We start from the raw sequence: 15,641 nt of genomic DNA, 5'->3' as shown, positions 1-15,641 counted from the left end.
CACAAAATGTTGTCCCTGTTGTCAACTGTGATGTTGTATGTTCATGCATACCCTTTTACTGTGCAACAGCTACATATTTACCCACTACATATTTAATGTATTATAACCATTCTCTCATAATAGCTTGAACTTAACCTTATTGTTTTGTTGCAGCTGTTTGTTTCTACCACTGTAAGTACAACCAGAGTCGACTCCTTGCATGTGTGAAAGCATACTTAAAGCACAATTGAACTTTGGTAAAGGTTGGGTTGCCATGATAAATCCAAATATTGGTGAGACAACTTAAATAGTTTCTCCGTAGCCCTAGATTAAAAATGTATAATACGTTAGCCATCCGTAACTCATTGAGAACAGGTCTCAGTCACACTTTTAGCAAACAAATTAATGTGAACAAAGTGAATTCGGCTAATGTATAAATTTACAAAACCCAGTTAGTTTAATTGTGCTTTAAAGAAGCGCTGCTGGCCAAGCAGTTTACATCCACATATAGGCTCCAATGCCGGACAGTGAGTGGCGGGTTCGATTTCCCAGCCCGACGTGTCACTCCCCGTCTCTCTCCCTTAATTATATAATTATTCTGATTCTAACCTTTTCATTGTTTCAGAATAACAAACAGAAATAAATGCACATTTCTTTTTGTTCTGTTTTAATTGATTAATGGATTAGTCTTCATGTATCACACATCATTGTTTAAAAAAACACATATACACGTATAAAACACGCCACTGCATGTCTGTTAACATGTCACCAATGTGAACACACACACACACACACACACACACACACACACACACACACACACAGACAGAGTGAGCTACAGTAAGGGCAAACAGTTTGTGCAGTGTGTGTGCAGTGAGTGGGGAAATGTGAAGTGGATGTCGATCTAATCGCCATACTCACACATGCAGTGTGTGTGTGTGTGTGTGTGTTGATGTTTATGTGTGCAATGGAAACAGATGGGGTGGGGGTGGGCTGAGTTTCACATAGATCAGGTCAGGATGTACTCTAAACCCCCCCCCATCCCCCTCCCCCTCCAGCTAAGGTCCTGTCTGGAGACTTCTAGGGCTTGAATGACAATATCAGGAAGTCACTCTCAAGCTTCAATATAAAAATATGAATGCAGTGATTGTATTCTCGGTGAAAGGAATGTACAGTACTGTGCCAGTGCTTCATTTATACAAAATAATATATATGGATAGAGGATTTAAAAAATTGCAACAATATGGATGGATGTAATGTTTTGTTGTGGCCAAATGGTGGCACAACTCAGCCCTACTGTAGCAAATTTCAAACTGTTTCGGTCCACTTTCTTGAATAAGTGCTGGAGATATTAACAGGTACAATTAACATGTATGGTATTAGTGCGTCTGCTGTTCATCTACAATGTCATACGTATATTCTTAAATGAACAAAATATGAACCATCCTGTACATTACGTTGTTTGAGTGTTCCGCTGTATCAGCTGAGTTTTGCTGTGTGGTTGTTTATATGGATTCTTATAAATAATACTGAAGGCTTTAGGATGAGTATTCGTATCTGTTTATAATCCACCATATATACTGTATGTATATATTTAAAAAGAATGTCGTACGAAAAACACGTGATAGACACAAAATCTGTCAAGAAAGACAGTCCATACTGCATACAAACCAATAAACAATACAAAAGAGGCACTTAAGAATATTAGACGTGCATATGTGCACACATACACACAAACACTATAATTTGAATATTTGAGCCCACATTATTACACAATTCACCTGAAAAGCTCATTTTACAATTATCTCAGATAACCTTGGCTAGGGAGCAACATGTACTGTAGATACACAGTCAAATCTTCAGCGTTAATCTAAATCTGAGAGTGGACAAATGTAACCAAATGGACCCTTACAGGTCATGAACACAGGATTTTACACTGTAAGTGTATCATTGGCCAATGAGATGCTTGCACAACTGTGGGCCCTCATCCAATGGGAAGATCTGTGAATCAGGACGACACACACACACACACACACACACACACACACACACACACACACACACACACACACACACACACACACACACACACACACACACTGAATGGCTTATAATTTCAAGGAAACCGTACTCAGCTCTTGACACCAGGAGCAGAAATGACAGTGTTTTCAAATGATGAAAATCTTCAGAAAGCACTTTTTTCTTCATTCTTTTTTGCTAGCTAGAAGCTACAGTAGCTTGGTAAAAATGTCATGTTTTCCCTGCATAGACCCTTTATAGTAGCCTTTGTAAACATCGCTTTGCATTTTTCTGTTCTCAACGGGAATTGATTGAAATTGAGCGCCTGAAATCTCTGATCAATTTTTGTGAAGTTACACAGCAACACCCTGTGTCAATTCATCCATTTGTAAGCGTACAAATGTAACTAAATGGACCCGTAAGAGTTTAATTAAAACAGGGGACTTTGCTGTGTAAAAGAAGAAAACTAGTTGGTTGGTTGATAACTACCGGTAGTTGGTTGAGATACTTTACAGGGTTGTACTTGTACTGTACAACAAGCCTGAGCTAAAAGGAAAGCTGACAAGATGAGACGGCGTGTGCCCAAATGGTCATCTCCAGGAGGTGGCAAGTTCCTGAACACACCACTGTTGGCAGATTTAAGACTGTAACTTATGGATCAGTGACCCATGGCAGCCAAAAGCAATATCAGCAGGAAGACGGAGATTGTCAAAAAGGTGCAGGATGCGGCACAGCATCCGGCCGGCCAATCAGATAGTTTTGTCCTTAGTTCAATCAGCTTGTGCGGTACTGCTAAACAGTTGTGGGCCCTTATGATACTGACAAAAGCAACAAACAGATTCTTCTTGGTGCTACAGTTCTGTACAGTTGACAGAAAACCGACCACTGTCGGCTCAGTGACGATTAATATTGGATTGTGCCAACTACAGTGCTACTAGAAATCACAAAACATGTATTTCAACCCCTAATTCTTTCAACCCCTAATTCCTTCAATCCTTTCACTCTGATCCTCCACTTATTTCTCTCTTATTGACTTAATAATAATAAAAAATAATCTCCTTTTCACACAAGTTTACACAACACTGAGCCTGTACAAAGCTAGCTGTGCTCACTCCAGTCTGTTCCAAAGTGCTCCAGACTTAAACCACAATAGATAAGCGTAATAGTACGTACTGTATAGACAAGGCTTTTCCCAACAAAGCCAATGAACAACAACAATTTCTAGTTTTTACCTCAGTGCTACTCAACTGGTTTCGCATCGCGAACTACATTTAATGGCAGCCATGAATTTGCAACCCACTGACACTGTCAAAGTCAGTAAACCTGACAAAATTTCTCACAACTCACTTGGGGTCCAGAGCCACCAATTGAGAACCCCTGAATGTTTGCAGGGGATTGGTGCCAGGCTAGCTGACCCCCCCCCGCCATGAAATGTGCCTACTCAAGCTGCACTACAAATGAACCATATCCTGGTACTCGTTCCTCCCCTCCCTTGCTCCCGCTATGATCAGCGCCCCTTCCAAGCCGGTGAGGTTGGATCCCAGTGATACGCATTCGGTCCCCTCTCCCCTGGCCGCCACTAAGTCCTGGATCGGTGATCTTGTCACGACACTGCGAGAGGAAACCGTGGTGGCCCCCGTCACGACTTCCCCCTTCCGCTGTTGCTCCGGGGTCGGGGCCGGGGCCCTGATGCCACTGCTACCGGCACCGACGCTGCCACCTCCCCCTCCGCCGTTACCACCTGCCCCCCGTTTCTTGGTCGGAGGACCCCAGAGGAAGGCGTGGGCAGGGCGGTAGTGCTGGCGGGCAAAGCGGAGCAGTCGTCTGCGGCTGGCGGGCAGGCGGATGGTGTAGACGTAGTACTCCAGGGCACTGTGCTGCATGTTGGGCAGCGTAGTGTGGCACAGGGACTCCTCCAGAAGGAGCCGGACCAGCGGGGCCTTGAAGGCCTCGTAGCCCAGCTCTCCTAGAGACTTGAGGATCCGTGTGATCCTCAGGTAGTTGTGCTGTGACCTGGGAAGACAGAGAGGGGGAGAGATGAGCAGAGGAGTAACGTCTTTGTGGCTTTGAGAACAACTGACCTAAACTGATCAGCTCCATGAGACCACACTCCACTGAATGCTGAATGCAAGCTGGCTGCTATAGTGTGTTAGTGCAAGTATGTTATTGGGGTCATCAGGCAGACCCCTTCCCCATAATTGTTACTTCTGTGAGTTGGGCCTATGACACAAGGAAACCCCAGCGCCCAACACACACAGACTCAACACTGCTTTAAAACTATGGATGAAAAAAAAAAAGCTTTGCAATGACATTGGGAGAAAGAACTGTAGATTTAGACTAGAGCATAACCCCCTTTTCCCACACATGGATTCTAAATGTTCTGTGGCCTACATATAGTTGTGCTGGCACCGTCGTGGAGTAGAAACTTCAGCTTAGTCTTATAATGGAAACAGAAGGGCTTAAAGAATAGCTCCTGATTCATACCCTGCATTATTTAGGTAATAACTCAAAAGCCTGTTGTCTGGGAGCCACAATGTACCAGATGGGAACTCCAGTTAAAGAATAGTTCCTGTTTGGATTTTTATGCTACTATAGAAATGTGACTTTCGGGTGACAGGTGACAGACTTTTTCTGGCAGCAGCATAGAAACCACAATGGACAAGTTGTAATGATAGTCTCGGTGAGATTTTTTGGTCTCTGTTTTTTTTTGCTTTTGGCCATTATAACAGGAAGTACCTGGCCTCAGGAGGAGTCATAGCAGGACTTTACTGTGTTAGAAGAGAGAGCCATTCTCAGCTCAACTTACATCACCTGGTGTCCAAAGTTTAAAAGTGTGCCTCATTAAATGAGAGAAGAAAAAGAACAGGAAAAAGTTTGGTTCTGGTTGGCCATATACGTGACAATTAAGTCCCAGTGGGAATGGAATAGAATAAGTGATTTGCTCAAGGCCACACCTTTAACAAATGGTGCACAAGATACAAAACAAAACTCATGTGTCCTTGTGTATGGGTGTGTGTACAGCACATGCAATGTGAGTGGTGCAGTGTGTGCGTGCGTGCACATGCGCATGCACGAGTGCACCACTTACTCATTGAGGTGCTGAAAGCGTTCCTGCCAGTTGGAAGCACGGGCGACGTTCCCACTTTTATCCAGGAGCTTGACGCCGTAGAAGTCCAGCATGAGTGAGTAGGCGGCTAGGAATCTACGCTTGGCTTCCCGAGTGCTTTGGAATTCCTGATGGGACAGAACATGAAAACACTCACAGTTACACTGTGTGTGTGTGTGTGTGTGTGTGTGTGTGTGTGTGTGTGTGTGTGTGTGTGTGTGTGTGTGTGTGTGTGTGTGTGTGTGTGTGTGTGTGTGCGCGCGCGCGCGTGTGCGTGTGTGTGTTCCAGAAATGCCCCCCCACTGTTTACTGTGCATATACGTTTACTGCGACTAGTGTTGAATTAGATACCTTGAATACACAGGACCACAATGGAAACAAGCCCTTAGGGCTTTTTGTGTTATCCTTTTAGCATCATTGTATAATCGTACCACTGTACTATTTGCATGCATTAAAATGTTAATAAAGTATTCAAACAATGTGTGTGCGTGCGCTCACTTTGTGTGTCTATCTTACTTTGATCTCATCCTGAGTCAGTTCTTGAGCATAGAAGTTGAGCCCTTGTTCTCTTAATGGGAAAAGCCTGCATGCATACAGTATATCACACACACACACACACACACACACACACACACACACACACACACACACACACACACACACACACACACACACACACACACACACACCACATTATGTCACATTATATTTCATATTCATCCATAAGTTGCCATCTTGTCATTTAAATCTCTCCATCTCTCACACGTTCCACCCACTCTCCCTCACTTTCTCTCCTCATCAATGGTCCTGTCTGTTTGTTTGGCTCATTTAAAGAATTTTATCCACTGTGGACCTAAATGCCATGATGCAAATCACGAAAGGATGAAAAGGAACTGTAAGATGAAAGGAACTGTAAGAGTGAAAGAGGAGTGGGGTTAGACAGACAGACAGACAGACAGACAGACAGACAGACAGACAGACAGACAGACAACAGAGAGATAGATAGCAGCCACGGCCCGTCCATAGAGGGCGCTAGTGCGCCGCACCACCTCTCCTGAACCCAGATTTTCCTTGAATAAATATTACCTTAAAATATATTCTGTATATATTTTAAATTATAAAACCAACAAGGTACATATTATATAGTTAATGACTAGTGAGTGAAATCTATAATCTACCATAAAATGTACATAAAAAACGTTCTACTGTGCCTAAACTTAATGATGTGGACGCAACAATCTCTAAACATTACGTTAGTGTGTGCGTTCGGGTTCACGCGCATTCTTCATTGCGAGAGAATGGCACTTCCTTGGTTGCAGGCTTGCTGCGTTCAGTGCATAGATATCTATACACATAGAACTGTACTGACTGCTGCTGCCCATTCCAACTGATGAGCTTCACTTTCTATGTCTATTATGTCTATGCTGACTGAGCTATGCTTCGACGCGCGACGGGATCATTGATGTACAAGCCCACAACTTGAGGCGAGTGAGTTGTTGTGCGTTTGAATAACCAAGCTTATTATTGCATGAAAAGCACCACAACTCACTCAGTTCTCAACCAATTTACACACGGTTTGGTTTGTATGATACAGGATTATTCTGGCTTAATATAAAACATAATATAGTATAGCCTAACTTATAAAACAAAACAACTTTTTGTCTGTTATTGCAGTGAATGGATATCAGTGGTGGAAAAAATACTCAAATGTTTTACTTAGGTAAAAGTATCAATGCTGAAAGATTTGCATCTCTCAAGGAGAGGAGGGCCAAATTTCTGTACAAGAAGTAAAAATTAAGCCATAAGGTGGCATAGTCATGGCTTTCAGACATTTCAGTTTTTGATGGCACTGGTTAATTTTCTGCCATTATCTCAGGTTTAGATTTCTTCAGCACTTATGAAAGCACTTTTTGTTTAGTTTTGGAAATGTTAAGCCACTAGGTAGCAAGGTCATATAATATGGCTTTGAGACATTGCACTTTTTGATGGCACTGGATAATTTTTTGCTATTGTCTCAAGGTCAGGTTTCATTAACCCTTATGAAGGCACTTTTTGGTTGGCATATGACTGACAATGATAGAAAAATAAAAGCCTTCCACTGAATGTGATGATACCTTTGTACGTGTCTGCTTGATTTGTGAGAAAGAGATGCATCATAAGTAATTAATAATGAAGAATTAACATAACACATTGTCAAATTAGCTAGATTAGAGAAAAGAAAAACCTCAAAATGTGCGCGTGGCCACACCGCCTGGACAATAAATGACCAGCCGCCACTGATAGATAGATAGATACTGTAGATAGATAGATAGATAGATAGATAGATAGATAGATAGATAGATAGATAGATAGATAGATAGATAGATAGATAGATAGATAGATAGATAGATAGATAGATAGATAGATAGATAGATAGATAGATAGATAGATAGAATCTCAGGAAACAGTGAGAAAGTAAGTGTGAGAAAACAGAAGGGAGTGATAGAGATGAGAGAGTTATAGAAGAACAGGCTGTGAAACTGTGTGTTCACATAATCTGCCAGACAGCTTACTGTATGTGTGAGCTCTGGTGGTGTGATTGAGCTCTGAGTTGTTATGTGACAAAGCAAACTCTCCCCTCCATACACTGTTCTACTGAGAACGCCATGCTCGATCAGCGGCCAACACAGTTGGTGCTCATCATCGCCATTTGAGCTGCTTACGTTCAGATACGATAATACATCTGACATGCTGTGAAATGTCTTTATAGTATGCTACACAGTATAGGAACGGGTGTACATGCAGGCATGTATGTAGACAGAGAGCGAGAGAGAGAGACAGACAGACAGACAGACAGACAGACAGACAGACAGACAGACACCTATTTTTGTTAGATGGTAGTTTACGATTCAGATGTATCTTGGTCACTTATGTTCTCATGTTGTTGTTACTTACATTTGTTTTTCTTGACCACAAATGAACAGAATGTTATTTAAATACCATGTAATTTAGACAGAAGCTAGATTCATTGTTTACCTGGAATCCTAGTGCCTGAGCCAGTAAATCTTTTCTTTGCACTCTACTTATATGATTATTTACCTTCTTGTTTGTGGACTTAGATTCATGCTTAATCGGCTTATTCTGATCTGGCACTTGTAAGTCGCTCTGGATAAGAGTGTCTGCTAAATTGTAGAGAGAGAGAGCGAGAGAGAGAGAGAGAGAGAGAGGGAGAGAGAGAGAGGGAGAGAGAGAGAGAGAGAGAGAGAGAGAGAGAGAGAGAGTACCGCGACGCATTGCAAACTTGTATATCTGTTATTTTCACTATTTTTATTTCTATTTTTTTACAATTTTGGACCATGTTTGACCATTTTCGACTATAATGACGTGCCAAAAATAAGGACGCCAGTTTGAAAGTAGTTAATTGGGTTTTGCTTACACCAATTTTGGAAATCAGATCAATGTAATAGTGTGCACGTGCACAAATGGACAGACAGAGCAGGAGGAATCAATTGAGACAGAGATGGAGAGAGGGATATTTGGTTAGAGGTGTCTTACCACTGTATGTAGGTGTGATTGTGCTCCAGTTTGTCATAGTCTCCTCTCCACTTGGTCAAAATCTCCTCTATATAGATACCTAAGAAAAGACACAATGTTATACCAGTGGTTCTCACCTCTGGTTCAGTGAACTAGGACTAAGCTACAGCTATAGTCTTCTAATCTGTTTTGTTTCCTTCTCCACGTGGTGCCGTGGGTCTAAATTAGTCTACAATTAGAGGACTAGAGTACTGAAAAGTACTGCTCTAGGTCTCTAGGATCACATGGGAGTCATTGAATGTATTGTACCGTACTGTACATCCACTCCAACGAGGATCAAATGTCCCCAAAAGGAAAGAAAAAGAAAATCCTTCAGAATGAGAAAACGTTGCTGGGCCTGTTTTTCAGGTTAAGACTTTGGCACTGGCTAAGGTAAGGGAATCAGTCTAGTTAACAGCAGGATCCTAACCATATAATATAACAGAAATGTGTGAATATGTGTGACAACTTGTTATGATGTTTGTCTATTTCCATATAAGAGGCATTGCTTCAATAACACTTTAACCCATTTAGACCTGGAACTGTGTCATTTTTAGATTTGAGCTAAAAAGCATTATTTTACACTTTGGCTATTCAAAAATAGCAGATATACAAGCTCATAGCGCGGCACCGAGTGCCGCGCTACGAGCTTGTAGATCTGCTATTTTTGAAAAATCGTGAAAATGTGTGCAAATCTTTGAAATATATATATTTTTAAAGCGAACATTTTTAACTCAAATCTTTGCTTCTGGGGGTCCCTGTAACAAAAACATTTGATGGGGTTCCGCAGCCAAATACATATAATTTTGGGGGCCCTTGACATGAAAAAGATTGAGCATCACTGATATAGAAACATACGTTTTTAAGAATACTGTTGAGATTTAGGAGACATGTAGAATCGGCTTCAGGTCTCAATGGGTTAATCATTGTGTGTGTGCGTGTTCATATGAGTTTATGTGTACATGTAGGGTGCATGCATGCATGCGCATTTGTGTCTGTGTATGATGAAGTGTGCAACAGCCTCTCCCCTTAGCCAATCTAAACACACAAATCCCCCCCAACCAATACTGTGGTCTGCTATGTGAAGATGTCAGCGTACATTGTGTGTTGGGGAGTTCGATCCAGGCAAAGACACAAAGTATGCCTTGTGTGTGTGTGCGTGCGTTTGTGGGCTCTTACTTACCATCTGGCACTAGAGGGATCTTGTTCAGGTAAAAGCGTAGGTTACGATACTCATTGGGAAGATGGGACGCTTTGTAGTTCTAGAGACACACACACACACACACACACACACACACACACACACACACACACACACACACACACACACAAACACAACAGTTAGACATGTAGTAGTGGTGAGAGTTACGATTAGGGTAAGGATTTGGGGTACTGTTGTAGTCAATGTTTGATGCGTTTTTGTTTTTGTACCTTATGTACTGTAACAGCTACTCTTTTAGGTTTATGTTTATTAGATGTACTTTGATTTTCCTTTTGACCCGCAACTATGTTTTCTCCTTGCTCTCCCGCTCTCTGCCCCCTCCCCTTTCTGAAAACTGATGGGAGTTTGCACTAATGTAATGTAATGTAATGTAATATGTGTATATATGTGTATATATTAGGGGTGTCACGATTCACTTACCTCACGATTCGATTCAAAATCGATTCCTAGGGTGCCGATTCGATTAAAATTGCGATTCTGCGATTAATTGATATTCGATTCGATTCTGCGATTTATTGCGATTTTCTAGGGTGCCGATTCGATTAAAATTGCGATTCTGCGATTTATTGCGATTTTCTAGGGTGCCGATTCGATTAAAATTGCGATTCTGCGATTAATTGATATTCGATTCTGCGATTTATTGCGATTTTATAAAAAATAAAATAAAAAAATAAATAAATAAAAAAAAATAAAAATAAAAATAAAAAATAAAAAATCGATTTTAATATTTTGATTTCGATTTTTAAAATCGTGGCATTAAGAATCGCGATTTATTCATGAATCGATTTTTTTTGACAGCCCTAGTATATATGTGTGTGTGCGTGCGTGTGCGTGTGCATGTGCATGTGCGTGTACCGGGTAGCTGTGACGGTATTTGTAGAGATCTCTGGCAGCGTAGAAACTTCTCTTCATTTTAGGAGCAGACTCGGGTGAGTCTGTCAGCTGAGAGAGAGAGAGAGAGAGAGAGAGAGAGAGAGAGAGAGAGAGAGAGAGAGAGAGAGAGAGACAGCAGGTAAGGGGGTAAAAACATGAATTGAGATACATTGAAGCACACAGAAAATATGGGTCGATTTGGTTATATTTGTACACTCGCTCTTACACATCGATACATTATCACTGAGCAGAAGATCTGCTGTCATTTGTACAATGATTCTATTTTGTCTGACTATCACACTAGGAGCAAATTGGTCTGCTGGGCCCCCCGAAATATCAGATATTATGCAGCAATTAAAACCTACAGACCGTGACATCTTCAAGGGCCCCTGACAGCTGACGGTCCCTTGGAATAAGGGTAACGGTAAGGTAAGGGTTAACTTTAAAATGTCCCCGAGGGCAAATGTGTCTTGGGCACAGTGCTACATTCCATTTCTTCACATAAAGATACATCACAAAAGCACTTGACAATGCTAGACAGTTGCTCACCTAGAAAAATAATTAAGATACATTTGACTATACAGGTAACGTGTTACTATAAGTGCTTACTCAGTGCACACACAGAATTTGATGAGGGTGTGTCACAGCACTTGAAGATGAAGTTGTATCTCATCATGGTACACAGAAAGGTCCATGTGCTTGTGGAGAAGGCTCAAAATTCAAAAACAAAGTGCTCTATAAAGTTTATTATTAACTAGAAAAAGTGCTCCTTGGAGCACAGGTCTCCGCCAGGTCAGGTACGTTATTCTGGCCTTCTGGTGGCGCTATAATAGGCTTATGTGAAAAGGGTGCCATTTATTCTTAGGTCTTTCACGGCAATCGGACACTGCATTCATGATTTGAGGCATTTTGTTCCAAAAATGTGTTTTGCTAAATTAGACCTGCTGGTGGCGCTATAACAGGCCAATGTGAAAAGGGTGGCATTTCTTCTTCGGCCTAGTGGGAATGTGTGTGTGAAATTCCACGGAAATCGCAAGCTGCGTGCATAGTTTGAGGCTTTTTGTTCAAAACGGACCAATCCTGCAAACTTTGGAAGCCAACCATAGGCAATGAGGATGGAATATGGGAAATCGGACAGATCCGTGTTGATCACATGACTATAGAGATACTGTGTACCGATTTGCATGACGTTTGGATAAAATCTGTAGGAGTAATGTAAAAAAAAAAAGGGTTTTGCACTAATCGGCCTCCTGGTGGCGCTATAACAGGCCCATGTGAAAATATTGGGGCAGAGGTTCTGAATTGACATCCAGGGAGTGTGTGTGCACAGTTTGGGAGCGAACGGGCCAACGGTGCCAGAGATTAGCTGGTAACACACAGACAGGACGGACGGACACACACACGGGTGGAAAACATACTCTCTCGCCATGCCTTTCGGCCTGGCGGAGACAATAATATTATATGTATTATTATTATTAGTGTACAATGTAAAGAGTAGAGGTGATATATAAGAAATAATAAAGTCTGCACACTGTAATTTCAAGCCAAGTCAAGGCTTTATTAACGTTTCGACAGAGGGTCTTCTTCAGAATGAAGACCATGTGTCGAAACCTTGGGTCGAGACGTTAATAAAGCCTTGACTTGGAGCTTATTTTAAAATTACAGTGTGCGGACTTTATTATTTCTTATATATTTCCACTGTTGGTCCTGCACCTGCCGTTCGGGGGATGTGCCAGTTTTATTATTGTTTAAAGAGTAGAGGTGATACCTCACAACCTTGTGGGACCATGTGTCTGATCTCTGGCTTGCTGTGTCCAATTAGTTAAAAATAACTATTATAATATTCCTGACTTTTCACCCCCTATCTGTTTCCCTTGACCACCCTGCACTTATTCTAGCACACTAAACACAAAACCTTCTTTAGAGATCATTGCTATGTCATTTCATGGAACACAATCTGCTTTAAGGCCAATGACTGTCGTTACCTACAGTATTTCTCTGTAAAAGGAGGACATTTCACTGTATTATCCCTGCTGTCCTATCGCTAAAAACGACATCAGAAACTAGATCTCACCGCAAAGTCCTGAGTGTTAATTTAACTCTGAGAGTGTGCAAATGGATCCTTACGGGTCAAAATGTGGGTCACTGTACTTTCTTTGGTAGGCCTTTGAGACATGCAGACCTAATATATGACTGTATCTGTCCTTGTTTCAGCTCAAATTCCTTTCATTCTATTATCTACTAAGTGGGTTTTCTTAGACTAGTTTTTAGATGAATCGAATAATTGAGAAGACTGTATCAAATATGTTACACGCAAGTAAAGTTTGACTTGATCAGACACTATCTGTCTGATTGTAAAATCGTACCTCTGTAGGCTACTATTTGCAAACTGTTAATAAAGTATTCAATCAATATCACCACCAAGTATAAAATACACTAAAGAGTATAAACAGTAAAAGAGAGAGAGTAAAAAATTACTTGTTAAACTAAAACGAAACGTTTTACTGTGTCGAGTTCAGGGATTTATCTTGGTGAAGTTAATAAAACTTACACTCATGTTTGAGGCCTCTGCAATCTTCTTCGGGGTCAATTTAATCTGTCTGTCTATCTGTATCTATCTAGAAGCAAATACGGACATGTATTAATAGTCCAGACGAACAGAACTACTGCATGTACTATTCTACAAAATTAGAAAACTTACCATACTTACAGGTATATTACCTTATTTAATTGTATTGTATTTTGCAATGCTATTTTCACTGCTTTTGTGCTTTATTATGGCATTTTTTTATCTTCATATTTAGTATTCTATTTGTGTCCATAGTATAGCCTGCAATGTGGCTACAGCTGTATTTTAAGTGCATGTGAGTGACGCAAACTGACAAAACCTTGGCTATAGCAGCTGGAATTAAATGTATCCTCTTCATCATTCCTTGACTCTTAGGTCAATATAATATGAGAGGGTGTAAACAACTGGAGTTTGGGAAATATTGAGCATGGTAAGACGTTTTCAATAGAAATTCGGAGAGGAACCCAGTGTGTTTAATCACATTTGTGCTGGTGATGGCAAACACTCTTCAGTTGTACAAATAAAAGACAACATGGACTTCATGCTGAGACTACCGTCTAAAAATAACTTTGACCCTCATGAAACATTTATTTTATATCCTGAAGAAACAGCTTGACAGCCTAGTAATAAACCTGAATCATGTAGGATTAGAGATATGGATAAAATAAGTTCAACAGCCGTATTTAATAGTGAATACACAGTATCTTTATATAAAATGGACCCATTACACGTGTACACTCTCAGAGATAAATTATATTAGCCTATATATATGTTATAATTTACTGTATACAGCAGAGTTTACGCTACACTGTTCTTCCCTTTTCTAAGCAGCAGCAGCTCCATCTGTTTCCACTTCCCAATAGCAGGGGTCTTCAACGTTTTTTCAGCCCAAGGACCCCCTAGCTGTGAGAGAGATGAAACAGGGACCCCCACTACATGTTGTATAAAATTGTGTTGCAGATGAAACTTTTTCATAGATTTCATTCATAGCACTATTGACAGCACTATCATCAGTGCTGGATTGATGTTAATGTGTATTTTCAGACAATTAATTAACCACTTAAAACCTAAAAACTACACACAAAAACCTCTTTGGTTTGGTGAAAATAGCCAATATGCGAGGCGTTGTGACTGTGAGCTCGTAGATCTGCTATTTTTGGATAATGTTCCCTTCAGAATAGGGATGCTAGGGTTCAAGTGGTTAATAAAAAAAGTTAAAAAATAAATAAAATAAAAAGATCCTATCACAGAAAGATTTGACGGACCCCCTGTAGTAACTATGAGGACCCCCTTGGTGTCCCGGACCCCCTGTTGAAGACCCCTGCCTTATAGTACTATTGTCAGTGGGCTTAATGCGCGCTGCAGGTGCCATGCTGGCTGCACTACTACTACTCGTCAGACAGGGTGTGTGTGCCACGTTATAGTTTCTTATGAAGCCCCCCAAATCCACCCTTCTACTATAAAGTACCTGCGGGGACATGTCGCCCGGCTCCGCAGCGTACCGACCCGTCTCGGACGGACTGAGGGAGTCGGAGATGCCGCTGTCATCATGATCCTCGGCCGCCTCCTGCTCCTCGCCCTCCGAGTCCGACCCCCACGTCGAGTCACATTCCTCCACAGAGCTGGGCTCCTTGTAGCGCCAACCGCCCAGCAGGTTTCCCATTGAAACCCCCTGTTGTCGCTCCGTCCGTCCGTCCTCTGTTTTGAAATCAGCGCATTCGCGGCTCAAGCTACATACTTTAGGTTATAACCCCGCCATGGAGCTGTTTGTAATTTTCCAGTTATTATACCAGAAAGGTTGGGCTGCTAGGCTTTTTAAATGGCAGAAAGATGGGAGGGAGGAGGAGGGGGATTTCCGACAAGGCGACGACGCGCCTCGCGACGCGGTGCGAACGTAGACGCTGCTAACTAAACTAACACAGGGGAATTGGTGACCCATTGAAATATATGACTCAAGAGGTCGCTGTTTGGCAGGCTGCTGGTTGAGCCTTTCGTGTCTTCACTTTGAGTCTTCTCTCATTCGTTTCATCATCATTCATCATGGGAATTACATGTCTTTGGAACAAAAAAAGGCAACAGCATTCTTAAGAACTAATCCTGAGGGGGTTACATTGCATTTCATAATTGGCAATAATAAGGCCTTTCATTCAATCTTTTCATTATTTTGTAACCTAACCAGGCTAACGGGTAAAGTGAAGTCTAATTTCCCACAATAGACTGCCCTGCCCTATACCATCAGCATCAGAAAGAATATTTGACTAGTACTACCATAAAATAAATAGACTACACCAGCACCTACTTTCCCGAAACTGCAAGACAGC

The 15,641-nt window shown here is 41.4% G+C and overlaps 1 protein-coding gene across 2 annotated transcripts; it reads right to left on the bottom strand.

The window, feature by feature from the left end:
• Positions 1-695: 695 nt before the first annotated feature.
• Positions 696-15,087, bottom strand: ogfrl1 (opioid growth factor receptor-like 1). 2 transcript variants are annotated; one of them, XR_014602126.1, is made up of 8 exons: positions 14,789-15,087; positions 10,734-10,820; positions 9,840-9,918; positions 8,639-8,717; positions 5,621-5,687; positions 5,087-5,232; positions 3,374-4,011; positions 696-3,340 (listed from the first exon to the last, which is right to left on the bottom strand). XR_014602126.1 is itself a non-coding variant. In XM_084076831.1 (7 exons), exons 1-7 carry the CDS (start codon positions 14,981-14,983, stop codon positions 3,450-3,452), a joined length of 1,215 nt encoding a protein of 404 aa, XP_083932957.1. In that variant the 5' UTR covers positions 14,984-15,087; the 3' UTR covers positions 696-3,449. The 2 variants fall into 2 exon arrangements, 1 of the variants encoding a protein (XP_083932957.1); XM_084076831.1 differs by having other exon boundaries at positions 696-4,011.
• Between the last annotated feature and the right edge of the window lie 554 nt (positions 15,088-15,641).

Source organism: Gymnoscopelus microlampas (genome assembly GCF_963454915.1).
Source record: "Gymnoscopelus microlampas genome assembly, chromosome: 13".
Taxonomy (NCBI): domain Eukaryota; kingdom Metazoa; phylum Chordata; class Actinopteri; order Myctophiformes; family Myctophidae; genus Gymnoscopelus; species Gymnoscopelus microlampas.
Note: the sequence above shows the minus strand (reverse complement) of the source record. Positions and strands in the feature narration are given on the sequence as shown.